We start from the raw sequence: 16,704 nt of genomic DNA, 5'->3' as shown, positions 1-16,704 counted from the left end.
GTTTTCATCTTTACAGACGTAAACCAGGGGCCCAAGTTGGCGACTAACTCAACAAACAGGCCCGACATTACAGAAGCGGGAAGGAGCTTCTGCATGCCAGCATGTGTGTAAGTAACAAAGCGTCCCAGATGATGGTGTAGACCAGGGGTGGGCAAACTTTTTGGCATCGATTTTTAAATTTGACAGACGGGCCGGATCAGCACAAGATACGATACATAAAATAAAAAAAAATAAAAAAGCATTAGCTGACAGTACATATCAGACTCGTCTGACATTTCCTTTGAAAATAAAACCAGCTTGGTTTTGAAGGCTCTGACGTTTGCTTGCATTTCATGCGCAAACCGATTTTTCCCTCGTAGCTTTACATCCAAATCATTCATGTGAGGTCAGTGTGTCTGCAGTAAAGGCTAAATCACAAAGCCAATCTGTGTCATTCAGGAAAATTCTCAAGTGGCTCCAAAAATGAAATAATCTCCTGTTTGAGCTCCCACATTCATTCATCCAATCATTCACGTTAAGTATGAATTCTGCACCAATCTTGGCGGGCCGGGTGAAAAAGACCAACGGGCCGGATGTGGCCCGCGGGCCGTAGTTTGCCCACCCCCGGTGTAGCACATGGTGCAAACTCAGCGGCCAGTTTTTCTGTTTGCTCTTAAGAGAAGCGGATTGCCGGCAGCCCCGCCGAGCCTCTGAGAAAGTCCGCAGATACTTTACCCAGTCCACTTTGCGGCGGCGCAAACTGCGAGCCAGCATTAGCTGGGGTTAAAATCATTTGAGTCATGAACGCAGTGATTAGCAATGAACTTTGGAAAAGAGCAGCGTCGCTATAAATACTGACCGGCGGAAAAATCAGGCGAAGACGTTGTAATCATCTAAACGATGAGTATACCGGGATCAAACTGCAAAGGCGTTGTTGGAGGGATCGAGATGACTAAGTGTTCTGAGCAAAGGTGAATAAAAAGCAGAGTATCGTCTTCCATTCCCTCGGAGATCAAGGAACACCTGCACCTTCGATCACCGCAGTTTCGTCCGACTCAGCAGTTTTGGAAAAAACCCTCGTATTCTGCTGGTAGCAAAGTCACGTTTAACCGTCTGACTCAAAAGATCCTCAACTTCGATTCTCTCCCTGGAAAAATGTCCGGTTAAGTTTGCGATTTTAAGTTGAAGATTACGTTCGGGGGTTATTTCACAGATACATTCATGTGGGGATTAAAATCAAACCGGCTCATTTCTTGACACTTGAGTCTAAATCGTGACAGAAACAGTAAATGACGACAAAAAGAAACACACCGCTATCTTCCCTCCACGTTTGTCGACAAAGTAATGCCTTTTTTTTTTTTCTGCAGAATGGCTGCAGATGTTTCAGAGTCACTATTAAATATTGGTTCACGGGCGAACAAAAAAGAAAAATAAAAGAAAACTACTACCGGGAGGTAAGAACGCATCAGTATTCTGATGCGAAGCCGTTCTGACAGACACAATAATAGCCTTCGCATTGAAATGTTTCTATTTGTGTTACTTTGTATTCTTGTGCAGCCGCCCCTTTGGGAAAAAAAAGTCAACAGAAACAAGACTTTGGCAAATCGGCTTCAGGGGTTGAATAAATGCATGAGGATCAAACAACATATTCATAAAAAGTTGTCTTTTTACGATAACAAGTGTATGCAAAACTACAATACCTGATGAATTGCAAGTGCCGCTAACCATCGCACCTCAGCGGTCTGAAGGTCCGACGCTCTGCAGAGCTCAATGAGTCACGACAACAATCATACATTTACTCGTTGTTTCCTAAAGTCTCCCTGGTAAAGGAGGACGAAAAATGCCAAATCGTTTCGCCGCTCAAGGCCTGATATCCTTCAGCTGTTCCCGCGTAAGAGAAACTCCGAGCCAAATTTGGTCTGGAATAATCTCCCTGACTTATCTCCTCGGGCCGAACCTGCGGACGCGGTTTGAGGACGACTCGGACGACTCGGACGACTCGTTTCGAATCAACAGAAAGAAAAAAACAAGACGGCAGATGCTTGGAAGGCGGCTGTAATAACTCCATTATGTTATTAAAGCCTTTAAATCCGTCGTTAAGTCGCGAATAACTCGACAATAGACCGGCTCGGTCGTCTTACAAATAACGAAGCGACAGATTGGCTTGTTTGTCACGACACAAAGGGTTTACCGACCGATAAATGGAAAAAGCAACACCTAAACCGGGGGTCGGCAACCCGTAACACCCAAAGAGCCATTTGGACCCGGTTTCCTCGGAAAAGAAAACACTGAGAGCCGCGATTGCTTTTTGATGTCTAAAATAAAGGTACCGCTGTATATATTGGTTTTAATTACCTTTACACTTTATGAATTTCAGAAGCAACACACTACAAAGTATCACGGAGAAAATTACATTTTATTTATGTAATGAACTCATTTTGAGCTTTGGGCTTTCAGAGCGTGTAGCGGAGCCTTGACCTGAATTTTAAAAATAAATCGGGAAAAAAATCACTGTGTCAGTAAACAATAAAAAATAAATATTTGAAAAATATCTTCATAAATATTTACTTTACTTGGTTTATGGGACTTCTGCTCCTGAACTTCTGTGCACAGCATCTGCAAATCGGGACTTTACCGGCTTCCGCGAGTGTGACGTTTTTATTTTGAGCGGCGAAAAATAATAAATGTAATTTTATTTAATAATTCAAGATCACAATAATCTTCCAACTTAGAACGAAAAGTAAAAAAAAAGGAATTACCACAAATGAAATATACTTCAATTAAATATTTATCATTTATTTTCCCAAGCCGCTCGGAGCCGCGGTGTAAAGATGGAAGAGCCGCGGGTTTCCGACCCCTGACCTCGACAAACCGATCGGGTGGATTCTGACGGATTTAGGAACCAGAGGTGACGTGGTTTGCATACCGTTGTTATGGAAGTCCTTTCATTTTGTCAATGAACTTGTCTTCCTGTCGCTAAGCGATATCATCTGGTCACTGCAGCGCCTGAAAATAATACCCAGACGGCCAAATATAGGCAACTCTTTACAATGACGCTGGTAAAACCAAATCCCTCTCGTCTCGTCGTATCAGATAATAACATCAAGACAAAAAAGCACGGCGGATAATTTGGTTCGCTGACTCACATACGATGGCCTTACATAGCGCGTTGATATAAAAATAACAGTTTAATGGCTTCCCTGAGTGAGCGCTCTGGGAAAGTTTGCACTCCGTGTCTTTGCATGACATGCTAGACAGCTGTTTGCCACTTGTTGCATTCGACTTGTCATCCCTTCCCCTCCTCATGACAGACAGGGTGGAGCAGGTACTGTAAAATATAATGTGACAGTGTTGGAGTGCAACTAGCATCGGCTCCATTATGTGTGTGTGTGTGTGTGTGTGTGTGTGTGTGTGTTACATTGGCTTCACACCTAATTAATCAGGTGGTTATTTTCTGCAGTAAATGAGAAAATACCAAAACAGTGGTAAGAAAAGCAAAAGATTTCCATTTTTGACATGGAAAACTGTAAATTAGAACAAATGTGCAAAGACAATAAGAAAAAAATAATAGTTTGAGAATATCTATAACAGAGCTGAAAACCACCGATTGGTAAATATACTATAGTGACATATAAAAAAATAGGAGTGATAAAATCCATCAAAGTGATTTTTTTTTTTTTTCTTCATACGGCACAGTATTTTTATGACATTATCGAGGCAAAGCTGATTTACAAATATGTGTCATCACGTTTGTCCGACCGAGAGGCCGCCGGAACACTGAAGCAAAACCACGAAAGTTATGAGCACATTTGTGCAAACACAACACCCACCCTGTGATCTGCACATTTCAGAATATCGGTCATCTGACATTTATCCCATTAAACCCAGTTATACGGACATAAAAAAAAAATTAAAAAAGGAGCTACGTAACAGCATCGGAGCCTATTCGGAGTACGTTTTTAACACGGTGCTCGTTCAAAGCTCATTTCTACACTGCGTTTTGTTAAGTCATTGGTGGTAATATATTAAAAATGCTTCTATAACTTTAAACGTTGAAGAATCCCATCTCATTTTGGTCAGGCTCTCCACATTACCGGTTGCCAAGAATGTTTTTCTGAGCAGTCGTTCACGCTGTCGGCCTGTGGAAAGCCGCGGTCGCCACCGGCATTCAAATTGTTTTGATTTTGCGAAGCGAAGATTGGAACCCGCGCTAGAACGCGTTTACGACGACATTCATAGCGAACTCGTGCCGGGGAAATAACGGGGAAGTGCGAGGTGACCGTCTTATACGTACTAAAATGAGTTTCTGAGTGGAAGCCATTTGGAGGAGGGATGCAAGGAATGAACATTACACTTCAGAGATTCAACAACTGAACTCCAACTGCCGTCATGGGATGAGGCACACACACACACACACACACACACACACACACTGTGGGACAACAGCCATGACCGTCGACCACAGCCTGAGAGCTCTATGTCAAGAATGTTGAGAGTGGGAACACTGAGAGATGCATGTTTTTGTTATATTAAATTAGAGGTCAGTTTAAAGCTGTATCTGTGTCATTGTTCCCAAAGCGCCAGTGATTCCACATGGAACGATCCTTCCAGACGTTATTGGGAAAACTTGTCTCGGGCTGAAAAGACGCAAATAAACGAGCGGGATTGAAATGCATCTCTTTGGGAGCTGGGAGGGGATAAATGTGCAACTCATTCCAGAGACTTGGATTTACGTTTACAAAATCACCTTGGGATGACCTCGAGATGGACGCAGGAAAATGAACGTCTTCATAAATTGGATAAAAAGCAGTTCCTGGAAAAAGTTCCTTACTAGCGTTGTTAGGAGTAAAGACCTTGACAACCATCCGCTTCTGTCTGCGGCGCTTATCGGCAAAACATGTGCGAGTGGAAGAGCGGGAGAATTATCGCAGGGATTACTTTTAGACTTTGAACAACATGGTGGGAGAGACCGTATACACACATCATTACTTCGGTATGGAGATTAGAAGCAACCTCTTTCCTCGTAAAAAGAACACCGGGAGCAAGACAGTGCAATAGGAAAGCGTGTCTCTGTGAAAGGTTAAATTACAAAATGAAAAGCTGGAGGAGGAGGGACAAGGCGGGGGAAGAATTACAACACATTGAAGACCACACCTAAAATTCCCATAAAAGTGTGTAAACTACGGTGATGAGAAGTGTGTGCGCGAGGGGTGAAGGTTTACCCAGGAAGTTGTAAAGCCGCATAGATTTAGTAAACAGACACGCGTTTTTGGTTGTTGTTGTTGTTTCAAAGCTGTTCAGGTTCCGGAAAGATTTGTATTTAAATGATTTACTGGTCACACAGCTTTTTAGCCTTGAGTCCGTCTTGCTATGCCCGTGTGAAACGGGTTTTTTTGGGGGGGGGGGAATTTTCACCTTAAAATCTTTTTTTAGTGCCGTCTGTGCAAAAGCAAGCGTGGCGTCAGAAAAGCAGAAAGTGACCAGTGAGTGTTTTCTGCACTTCTGCTTTTAGGAAATCCAATACATTCCTGACGGGACCTTGATTTGCATCTCTCCTTTCTATCAGTTTAAACAGAAACATACTGAAAAACATATTGAGGGAAGGGAATTAGCAGCAGATTTCACCTAAAAAGTCTGCTTGCTCAGAGCTCACAGACCGAAAGCACATTTTCTGGTATGTGAGCGAAATCTGCCAAGTTAGATTTTATATCTGAAAAAGGCCTGTTTTTTTTTTTTTTTTTTTTTTTCGCCCCCGTGATAAAAAAAGACTCTTTACTTGGTTCTGCTCCACTCTTCCCCTCCCATCATCTTCTGGGACAGGAGGAGGTGAAGGGTAGAAGAGGGGGAGCAACATGTTTTTTTTAAATGGGGACGGCTCGCTACGCCGCCTCCCCTGTTTGTTGCGTGGAGCCGTGCCTTCCAGCGGCGGAGAGGGTTTGGAAACCCCTCTCCTCGCAGCGAAGTCGAGAGGTCACGGCACATTCCAGACATTTTCTGTCTGTTTGTTTTCCACTAGGAAAGCTCACAATGCTGCCGGCCGCTGCGGTCGGAGGCCCGCTCGGTCTTTTTGATGTGCGCGTCGCACCTGAGGAGGCCCGAGCGTTTCGGGAGGAAACAAAGCAAAACAAAGAGGACTGGATACCCCGTTTGACGTTTATCCGGTCCGGACTTGTGTGTGTGTGTGTGTGTGTGTGTGTGTGTGTGCGCGCGCCTCGAACGGAAATGTTGTAGTTACTGCAGAAAATGATGTCGTACGCCTGTCGGCTGCAAAAGCTCGGCAAGCTGCCGCTGCACAAAGGTGAGAAGGTGTCGACGGCGCGCTGACCAGAGGATGATCACGCCGCCTCTCTGGAATGTACTACAATAAACAGGAATTTAATTATCAAGTGCTCATTGAAACTGGATTCCCCAAAGAGTCAACTCCAAACAGGTCATTTCACGCAATCTTTCCGGTTAACAACTCATATCGTATGGACTCGTTATTAAAAATTCAAATATTTGTGATTTGATGTGATTTTATTTTACTCTTGTTTTTCGCGGGGGTTGCGTTCCAAAAAGAACCCGTGATGGCAAAATCCATGAAGTAGAAAGCTTTATTTTTTTTATTCCAATTATTATACAATGAATACTCTATTATACATCGCTGCTGTCGTCCTTATGTTTTTTTCTTCCTTCTTTATGGAACGAACGGAAGATTCATTCATTCCGTAATGCCGACCTACAGCCGCATAGCTTTTAGCTTCCCTTAGCATGTCCAGAAGTTTAACTTTATCTGTGATAGATAGCATCTTCCGCTGCCTTTTGGGCCCTTTTGTCGGTCCAGAGCGTTTTGTCGACATTATGGGTTTTAGAGAAACACGAAATTGCGAGAGAATTTGCACGTACGTCATGTAAATTTTGCAAGCTGTTTTACGTACGTGTACATATTAAACTGCAACGTTATTGACGCACAGGTAGAGAAGAAGCGGAGTGACTTTTTAGCCAATCAGAATGCAGAACACAATGCACCATGCAAATCCAGGAAGTAGCAAAACCGTGAAAAGTAAACCGTGTTATAGAGAGGGATCACTGTACTGCTATAAAATGTGTGAGCCCACGTGAAATAGACAACACCTTAAATCACAGTTATTTAATGTTACTGAGTATGGCCTTAATAAAATAACTATGTGTGTCATGACAACTTTTTAATCATCCAAATTAGAGAAAGGGTAGTTTTCTTTTTCGAAAAGGGGCCAAAACCATCAATATTGCTGATATAATCGGCCAATATGGGGCTAAAACAGGCTCTAGCGCCAATAAATTGTATCGTTTAAACATAATGTATAGCTATCTGTATAGCTATACTAATGTATAGACTTAAGAATTACAAGTTAACGGTCAAAGAAACATCATTTTGCAGTTCATTTTGCCGCGTTGGCTCCGAGAGAACGCTCATGTGACTGCGTCTGGCCTTCTTTCTGCAGATACTGTGGTCCTGTATTCAGTCCGCTGTGTGTTGATTTCACACCGATTTGCTCCCCAGATAGTCAGACTTGCCATTTTGCCAAACGACATAGACATGTGGTTTAATAGCATTTAATAGTTGATTTTCTTTGCATATCACATGCTCATTATATTCATCATTCTGTTATTCTATGCTTTCAAAAAATGGCAAAAGGCTCTATCAATCGAAAACATCCTTACATTCTCCATCGGGTGTAACATACGGCACTATTTTACTTTAAATTAAGCTAAATTAGGGATTACAGACAGCGGTTTGTCGCAAGTGCAGCTGAAAAAAAGATCTTAATTTTACATGGAACAATTCAGAACTATTACTTTGCATGAATATGACGATATTAGTTTGTGGAAAGACACGTTCAAATCATGAGTTGTCAGATTTAAGTTCATGGATGTCAATGGGCAGATATTTAATATTTGCACCTGGGACTTAAATAAATAAGCCAGAGGCGTGTGTGTGTGTGTGTGTGTGTGTGTGTGTGTGTGTGTGTGCGCTGCACCTTGAGACAATCCAAACTCCCTGACCTCTCCTGCACGCCCACTGTCTACCAACAGCAAGATATTCACTCTCCACCTTGAAAACACTGCCGTACAAATGCAGTGAACAGAATGGAAAAAAAAATTTATAACATCCGGAAAACCCTGTTCCGTTCATTCTGCGAAAAACAAGATGTGAGACGCTCTTGTCGTGATTGAATCAGTTTGCGGGAGCGGGGAGTCGGGTATCTTAGCTACCATGCTAAGCCTCTGAATCTACCAGATGGGCACAGGGGGGTTATGGATCAAAGATTCTCTCACACACACACACACATACACACACACGACCAGATAGATTCAGCCAAACAAAGAATCTTGATCATCAGAAGAATGAGAAGCAAGAAGGATTTTGGTATGTGTCCTTGGAGTACAGATCGTAGCGTGTTTGTCCAGCAGTGCTGCAGCAGTGCCTCCGCTCCACCATCATAAACACCGTAGGCCGCAACATAGATCCGACCCGCGAGGTCACGACGAGCACAACGTTTGCGCGAGTCAAAATCTCCCCATGAGGAGCACGATCCGACGCCCTTTGGCAGCCGCTGGGCTCGCCGCTATTGCCGCGGCAGGAAGGATGGGACGGCGATCCGGCTGGAAGCTGCCACCGTCTTTCTCCTGCTGTTTGGACCGACCCACCACTAGTTTTCACCAATTTTTGTGGCTTTGGACACTCAAAGGTCAAGCGAGATCATGTAGCTGTCATTTTTAAAGAGGCCATCGCAAACTACCGGGCAGCCGCCAAGCAACAGCGCTGTGTTTAGGTAAAAGCTAAACATTAACTCAATAACCTTATAGTGCACGGTTAGATCATCAGAATTCCAACAAATTCGAACAACGAATCAACCACTCGTAGCGGTAAGTTACCAATCCTTCAGCTACATGTTTACCGCAGGCTGCCAGGTATAGACCTTGACGCGCGGTCACGTACGTTGGTCGTTTTGGAAAGCTGGATCCGGCTATCGGACTGCGTAGAGTGTAGCACTGCCAAAATACCACCAGTAAGTCAATGTCAATTCCTGGTGGAATCAAATTTAGGAGAATGAAATGCATATTTGCACGCTGCAAATGAGTCAGCAAGGACATACAAGGTTCCCTCCATTTGGAAACTGTAACTACCGCGGAAACTTTGTCAGAAGGTGACACCACCTAATAAAGGTTGATGATTTTTATTTTTTCAAATGACGTCATTTATAGAAAATAAACAAATTATGAAATGCATCAGTGATGTCAAAATATACTCCGTATTAGTTAGCCGATGTCTCGGACAATGCATTTTTATATGTTAAAAAAGCAGATCAGGGTTGATGACAATGTTCTGATAGTTAAACGCTAACTAGTTGAAGTCAGATCATAAAATACTAAAAACCTGTAGGATTTATTTCAAACAACAATTTCTCTGAGCCAGTGCTGCCTCCTCCGGTTACACTTGAATGAACAAAGAGGAAACACTTTCTCATGGAAAAGTGCATTAAAAATTCATTGATCCTATGAAGGCAGTGACAAGATGCTGAAGAGCAACCAAAATGATTAGTTTAAAAAAAAAAATAATAATAATAAAAAAAAATTTTAAAAAGCGGGCCGGTGCGGTTGAAACTCTCATCCACGGGTTTCTAATGACGCCGTGATTGGCAATAATTGAAAAGGAACACCAAGAGACGCACAGGAAGACGAATGTGAAAAAGCACACACTTTCATGCACACATTGAGGCAAATGAGAGCAGCGGCACAAGAATCTGAAGCTCCTCTGCTCTGAGGCACACCCTTGAAATATGTATGAGGCTCCACGTTGTGTTCACCACTACGGTCGACACCATGGCATCTGCCAACTGGACTTTAGAGCGGCGAGAGAACAAGCTCATTCCAAGGCTCAACATTCTTCTCTTTTGGATCCTATTACAGGGCTAACCAACATGTTCAAAGTCCCTCCAGCAATAATCTCCAAAGCCTACATGCTCACAAAACTCTTAATGGAATCTAAAGTACATTCATGAAATGCTTGGTTTTGCTCAACAATAAGCTCGACTCCCCGGGTGAGCCTTCTGGAAGTTATTTCTCCGTGACTTGATGGTGAGCGTGAGAGCAACTGACCCTGAAAAGGAATGAGTCAGGAGCAGCAAACGGTCTCAGCCGGCACCGAGTGGTCTCCAAATGATCAACGGAGTGGCTTTCCTGCGCGCTCGCCGTCTCCAGAGGAAGCGTGAAGCCGCGGGCCGGTAATGGAGTCCGCCGAGCCGAAGCGGAACGCGGCCTGTAACATTTAGGCCGTTGTGCTCGGTCGCTAGTCCTGATTTACATGTTAGCGGACGCTGCCGCTAAACGCTGCCGTTAAAACCCCACCGTTTCTCTTGTCGGTCGGTGAAACCGCCTTCCTTTTCGTATTAGGCTTTGACAGGTTTTGACAGGCTGTGACAGCGACGCTGCCATACTTTCTGGAGCTGCTTGGGGCCGTTAAAATCTTCAACAGCTGGTAGCTTGTAAAGCAAGATTTATTAGCAGCGGAGCAAACAAGCTCGTACCCTCGGGTCATTCATTACCTGTGGAATAACTGTGAACAACGGCCAACAGAGACCACATACTCGGGATTAAATATCGTCACTAAACGTCAACGTACGGAGACGCTTTGCGATACCGTATCGATACACACAAGATGTCTGACTTTCTTTTCCTCGTCACGTAGTTTTAACCGATATCTGTCACCATCGTGTTAGATGGCGTTAACGGTATAGTATACCCTTGTTTTTCGCGGGGGTTACGTTCCAAAAAGAACCCGTGATAGGCAAAATCCGTGAAATAGAAACCTGAATTTTTTTTTTTTTACAATTATTATACAATTAAATACTCTATTATACATTGAAAAGACAGACCAAACCATTTTACAGGCTCAATCATTTGTTTCACAAATAAAAGTATTGTACTTTAGAAACGTTTTTTTCAACAAATAACTTCTGTACTGTACTGTCAAATAATAATTTCAATCATCAATGTGAACAGAAGGCTTCAAATTGCGGAGATTAGCTCCGCCCACCGCGACCCGAGGAATTGGATTAAACGAGAGAAAATTAAAAATGATTATGAAAAAAATTGCGGACAGTTGCAACCCTTTTTGCATCCTTATTAAAACTTATCGCCGCTGTCGTCCTTATGTTTTTTTCTTCCTTCTTTATGGAACCAACGGAAGATTCATTCATTCCGTAATGCCGACCTACAGCCGCATAGCTTTTAGCTTCCCTTAGCATGTCCAGAAGTTTAACTTTATCTGCCATAGATAGCATCTTCCGCTGCCTTTTGGGCCCTGCAAGGTGCTTTTGTCCGTCCAGAGCGTTTTGTCAACATTATGGGTTTTAGAGAATTTGCACGTACATAATGTAAGGTAGAGAAGAAGCGGAATGACTTTTTAGCCAATCAGAATGCAGAACACAACGCACGATGCAAATCCGTGAAGTAGCGAAACCGTGAAAAGTAAACCGCGTTATAGCGAGGGATCACCGTACATTTTGCCAGGTATGATGACTCGACCCCGAAACAGGATATTTGTGCTGTGCTTCGCTCAGGATCCTGATGGGATCGTGAACTTGACCTCAACGCTACATTGAAAGGAGCTAAGGTGAAATGCTACCGATCTGCAGCTCGGAATCGGCTCGTCGCAGCAGCGGGAAGTCGTACGGACGACGATACAACGACAATGAGAATATCATGACTCGGATGACAAAACGTTTAGCTCCTCGACGTTTATTCAAATACCGAGCAAAACCTGCTACGGCTGTTTTCTCCGCGAGCGACTCGAAACGACCGAAACCATAAATGTTTGTCAAACAGGAGCGGGCAAAACAAGTGCACCGGCCAACCGGGGGTTTGGCAGTTTCCCTGCAAACACCAGGAATGGACTGGAAAAGACTTTGTAATCAGAGGGTTTAGAGAGCAAACACAAGAGGAGGGAGGAAAAGAGCGAGTCTATGAATTACTCAGCAGACAGGTCAAACCCTCCTTCATCCTGGCAGAAGATAATGGGGATCATCTGTCTTCTTGCCCTCCTTTACGCCCCATCTTTTGACCACTCATCCTCATCCACATCGGCTGAAAATTAACATGGATGCGCTCCAGTAGCTATAATAAACTACGGGCAGAGAAATAGCTTCGGTCTTAAAGCAATATGGACCGATTCAAGGTTCGCAAATGCGGTCATCGCGTGCGGATTTTGCACGGGATCGTTCGATCGCCTTTTTTACGACAATCGAGTCCCATCCGATCTACCGCGGGTCCTTCGGGAAAGGCCGATGTTCCTGTCTCCGAAAAACAAACGAACCCCGAGTTCATTTCCTTTTGGTTTCGCTGCACCATAAATAACTTTATACCAGAAACACATATCAAAGTTTCCTGCGGGAGTAATTCGAAGACAGGGGCGTTTGTTTTGAGCACCAGCAAGGCTTGCAGACAGACACAGATTGTGTTCCCTAATTATTCGTCACCGCCCATCCAACCGGTGCCACGGTGAGATACGAGCCGCAAAACGGACGAGAGCAGACAAAGACACTTGCGCCGAACAAATTGGCCCGCAGATCATCAACAATTAATAAAGGGTCAGAATCCAAATACTCATCTTGGAGTCCAAAAACGCAACACTGGGAAAGAAATTGAAACGAATTCCCCTTCAGCGGAGCCACTGTTTTTCATTGCCTCTACAAGCAAGATTGTTTATTTCACAGATCAGCCGGCTTTATCTGCTGACAGTGGAATACGTCGGAGCTGAATAACTGCGGTCTAAATTCTCCCCGTGGCTGCAGTTGCTAAAATGCTTAAGAAAACACACATGACACATTCATTCAACTTCATGAATAATACAATGCCGTTTTAGCAATCACGCGTGCTAAAACCTGAGACGTGTCCTGCTCTTGGGACGTCTGGCGTTATCTACCGGCGAGCGGGTCAGCAACCCCGCGAGGCGCTCGGCCTCCGAGCTCCTACCAGGTAAAACAAAACGCGCGGAGGAGACAAACAAAGGGCATCGTCGTGAGGTGAAAAGTTCACGGCGCGACACAGGAATAGGATTTGCGGGAATGAGGTCGGTTTCGCTTTCCCGGCGCAGGAGTTGTGTTCTTCTTTGATCGGACGGAAAAGACGGGGAACGGGAAGTCGGCGGAAAAGGGGGCGGCGGAGACAACCGGCGAGGGACAATCCGGTCAGAAGTGGCAAATGGGTCGGAGGGACGGCGCTATCTGAGCGCCTCCACGGCAGGATGTGACATGTGGAGAGAAGGAAAGGGAAACTGGACAGATATAGATTGGCTCGGGAGCCACCTCTGCAAACATTTCTATTCCATTACTCGCATCAGGCGGAAGCTTATCCAAACGTGCACCGCGCCTCTATCCTCATACCGACGGAAACTTCACCCCGACTACCATCGGTTTGACACGTCGTCGTGTCGAGACGCCATAAATCAGATACGATATGACGTTTTCACCGGCTCTTCCGACTCGGTTTGACTTTTTTTTTTTTAATCGCTCTGTCATCGACAGGATATCGTGTTTACAAATGTCTCAAATCAGGGGATGTTGCCATGAAATTAGGAAGAGAATTCCTGGAAATAAGCGACGGAAGCTTGAGTTTCAGACATTCGAAGCAGACGAAACGCCAAATGCTTCCACGGGGGAAGAATTTCAGTTCGTTTTTTTTTTTTTGTTGATGTCACGCATATCCACGCGCAGAAATGTCCCTTCGTAGCAACAAAGCGAGGAATCCACCCCTGCTTAAATACCAAAACTAATTCTTCCTTCCCGGTTTCATTGTTTTTACCTTTCTTAAATACCTCAATTCATTTTGAGTTTTCGCAGGCCGCACATTTTTAGAGGAGAAACGACACCAACCGGGATTACTGGTTGAATACCAAAGAAAGCCAGCGAATACGGATAAAAAAAACAACATTTTTTTCAGAGTCAAACTTGAACTCGAGAGGAGTTCTCGTCTCCAGATGCCCTTTACTTAGACATGTGCTTGCATGCAAGCAGACAAATATGCAGATAAGCAGGGAGAGCACAGTTGTGCATCCGCAAGAGCAAACGCTGGGTTCAGCGGCGTGAGGAGGAACGGCTCAACATTGCATGATGTTCCACCACCTAAGGAGTCCATCTCAAGGAGGCCTTGCAGATCAGCTCCAACCACAGGGTCTGAACTTTTCATGTTGGAGTTACTCAATGCGAAGACTTGGGGTGGATTTAACATCTAAAAGTTTTGGGTTTTTTTTAATCATTAAAAAGACCGGTCCCCTGGTGTGTGTGTGTGTGTGAGGGGCCCGGTATGGGTGTGACACTAAACCAGACGCCATCCGATCAACTGTGACGTGTGTGATAAAAAAAAAAATAATTAAAAAAAAATAAATAAAAAAATCAAATGTAAACTTTGGAACAATAGAACAACCGGTTTGCCGGGGATTTTTTTTTTCTGTGAAACAAAACGATCACATTTTGCTCGAAGTTCCTGAGATGAAGCGGCAGAAGTTCGGATTGGAATGGATGTTTTCAAAACATGCGCATTGAAGGGCGGTGGTTCTAGTCGCTGTCACACACACACACACACACACACACACACATCTACACACATATACACACAAGGGCCGAGCTGAACCCAAATCCCCGGTAAACACACACACACACACACACACACACACCAGGTTGGCACCGTACCTTCGGAGAGCTCCAGCTCCAGCTCCGCCAGCTTCTCCCGGACCTCCGCCGGCAGCGTCATCGCGACAGCCGGCGTGGGCTCCAACATCACCGCTAGCAAACCGCTGGAGGTCCTTTCGGCCATTCCGGTTCCGGTGCGAGGCGACGGGCGGCTCCGGGGCGGCGGGGGAGGATGACCGCGTCTCCACGCCGTGGGCGGCGGTGTTGCTTGGAGAAGCTTCTCGCTGCAGCGGCGCGCAGATGTGGAGCGAATCTCTCTCCAACCGTCATGACACGGCGAGCCGTGATGCTAACACACACTCACACACTCACACACACACACACCTGGCCGTGCGTGTCCGTGCAGTGGAGGACGAGGCGGGTGGAAGGACACGCCACTTCCACGGCGTCCCGAATGACGGCGGCTGTGTTTTTTTTTTTTTACTTCCACGGCGGGGAGAAGTCATCCACGCCGCCGCCGCTCGCCGCCCCACGGCGCAGTCGCCATTGCATCATAGCAACGGCAGTGCGCGTCGCCGATGAGCGTGTGCGCGCTCCCGACGACGTGCCCGCGCACCGGTGTCGCCCGGCGTGACGCGTCTGCCTCCTGCCGCTGCCACCGCGCGGCGGGAGTGTGCGGGAGTGTGCGGGAGTCCTGCTTTTAGGCGTGTGCTTGGTTTTTAAGGATCGTACAATAAACGAGATGAAGATGTGAGTCCAGCAGAAGCTGGAAGGTTTGGAGAGAAGCTCTGAGAAGCCAGGCTGAGATGGTTGGAGAGGAAGAGGGATTATATTGGTAGATGCTGGATCGAGTGGAGGTCCAGACCCTAGACCTCCACCAGATCTCCATAGATCTTCTCTTTGGTCTTCCTCTAGAGTCTTGAGAAGATCTATGGACGTAGTGAGAGAGGATATGTAGGTCGTTGGTGTGAGAGAGGAGGATCCAGAGAAGAGGGTTAGATGGAGAAGGTGGATTTCGGAAAAGCCCAAAGGAAAGGAGAATTTGTCATAGGGGTGCAGGACATGTATGACCAAATAAAAGGGTTGCTGGGATGGTTTGGACATGAACACTCCTCTTATCGTGTCTAAACCATTGGTGGAGATCTGGGTAGAAGGTTGCTGAAGGTGGAGCTGCCAGGCAAGAGGTCCAGAGGAAGACCAAAGAGAAGATGGATGGAGATAGTGAGAGAGGATATGAAGATAGTTGGTGTGAGACAGGAGGATCCAGAGAATAGGGTTCGATGGAGACGGTGGATTTGCTGTGGAGACCCCTGGAGGGAAAAGCCTAAAGGAAAGGAGAATTTGTCATAGGGGTGCAGGACATGTATGACTAAATAAAAAAGTGGCTGGATGGTTTGGACATGAACACCCCACTTATCGTGTCTAAAGAGCTGCCAGGCAGGAGGTCTAGAGGAAGACCAAAGAAAAGATGGATGGTCATAGTGAGAGAGGATATGAAGGTAGTGGGTGGGAGAGAGGAGGATCCAGAGAATAGGGTTCGATGGAGAAGGTGGCTTCGTTGTGGAGACCCCTGAAGAGAAAATCCCAAAGGAAAGTACATTTTGTCATAGGGGTGCAGGACATGTATGACCAAATAAAAGGGTTGCTGGGATGGTTTGGACATGAACACTCCTCTTATCGTGTCTAAACCATTGGTGGAGATCTGGGTAGAAGGTTGCTGAAGGTGGAGCTGCCAGGCAAGAGGTCCAGAGGAAGACCAAAGAGAAGATGGATGGAGATAGTGAGAGAGGATATGAAGATAGTTGGTGTGAGACAGGAGGATCCAGAGAATAGGGTTCGATGGAGACGGTGGATTTGCTGTGGAGACCCCTGGAGGGAAAAGCCTAAAGGAAAGGAGAATTTGTCATAGGGGTGCAGGACATGTATGACTAAATAAAAAAGTGGCTGGATGGTTTGGACATGAACACCCCACTTATCGTGTCTAAAGAGCTGCCAGGCAGGAGGTCTAGAGGAAGACCAAAGAAAAGATGGATGGTCATAGTGAGAGAGGATATGAAGGTAGTGGGTGGGAGAG

At 45.3% G+C, this 16,704-nt stretch overlaps 1 protein-coding gene across 2 annotated transcripts in view; it reads right to left on the bottom strand.

The window, feature by feature from the left end:
* LOC147235096 (disco-interacting protein 2 homolog A-like) overlaps positions 1-14,946 on the bottom strand; it is a 93,819-nt gene extending 78,873 nt beyond the window's left edge. For both annotated transcript variants that reach the window (XM_086145946.1, XM_086145947.1), the window contains exon 1: positions 14,691-14,946. In XM_086145946.1, the coding sequence (XP_086002072.1) occupies positions 14,691-14,814 (124 nt within the window). In that variant the 5' untranslated portion in view covers positions 14,815-14,946. The remainder of the gene's footprint in view (positions 1-14,690) is intronic.
* Between the last annotated feature and the right edge of the window lie 1,758 nt (positions 14,947-16,704).

Source organism: Fistularia commersonii, chromosome 4 (genome assembly GCF_037954325.1).
Source record: "Fistularia commersonii isolate RoL2024-O1a breed Wild chromosome 4, RoL_Fcom_v1.0, whole genome shotgun sequence".
Taxonomy (NCBI): Eukaryota; Metazoa; Chordata; class Actinopteri; order Syngnathiformes; family Fistulariidae; genus Fistularia; species Fistularia commersonii.
Note: the sequence above shows the minus strand (reverse complement) of the source record. Positions and strands in the feature narration are given on the sequence as shown.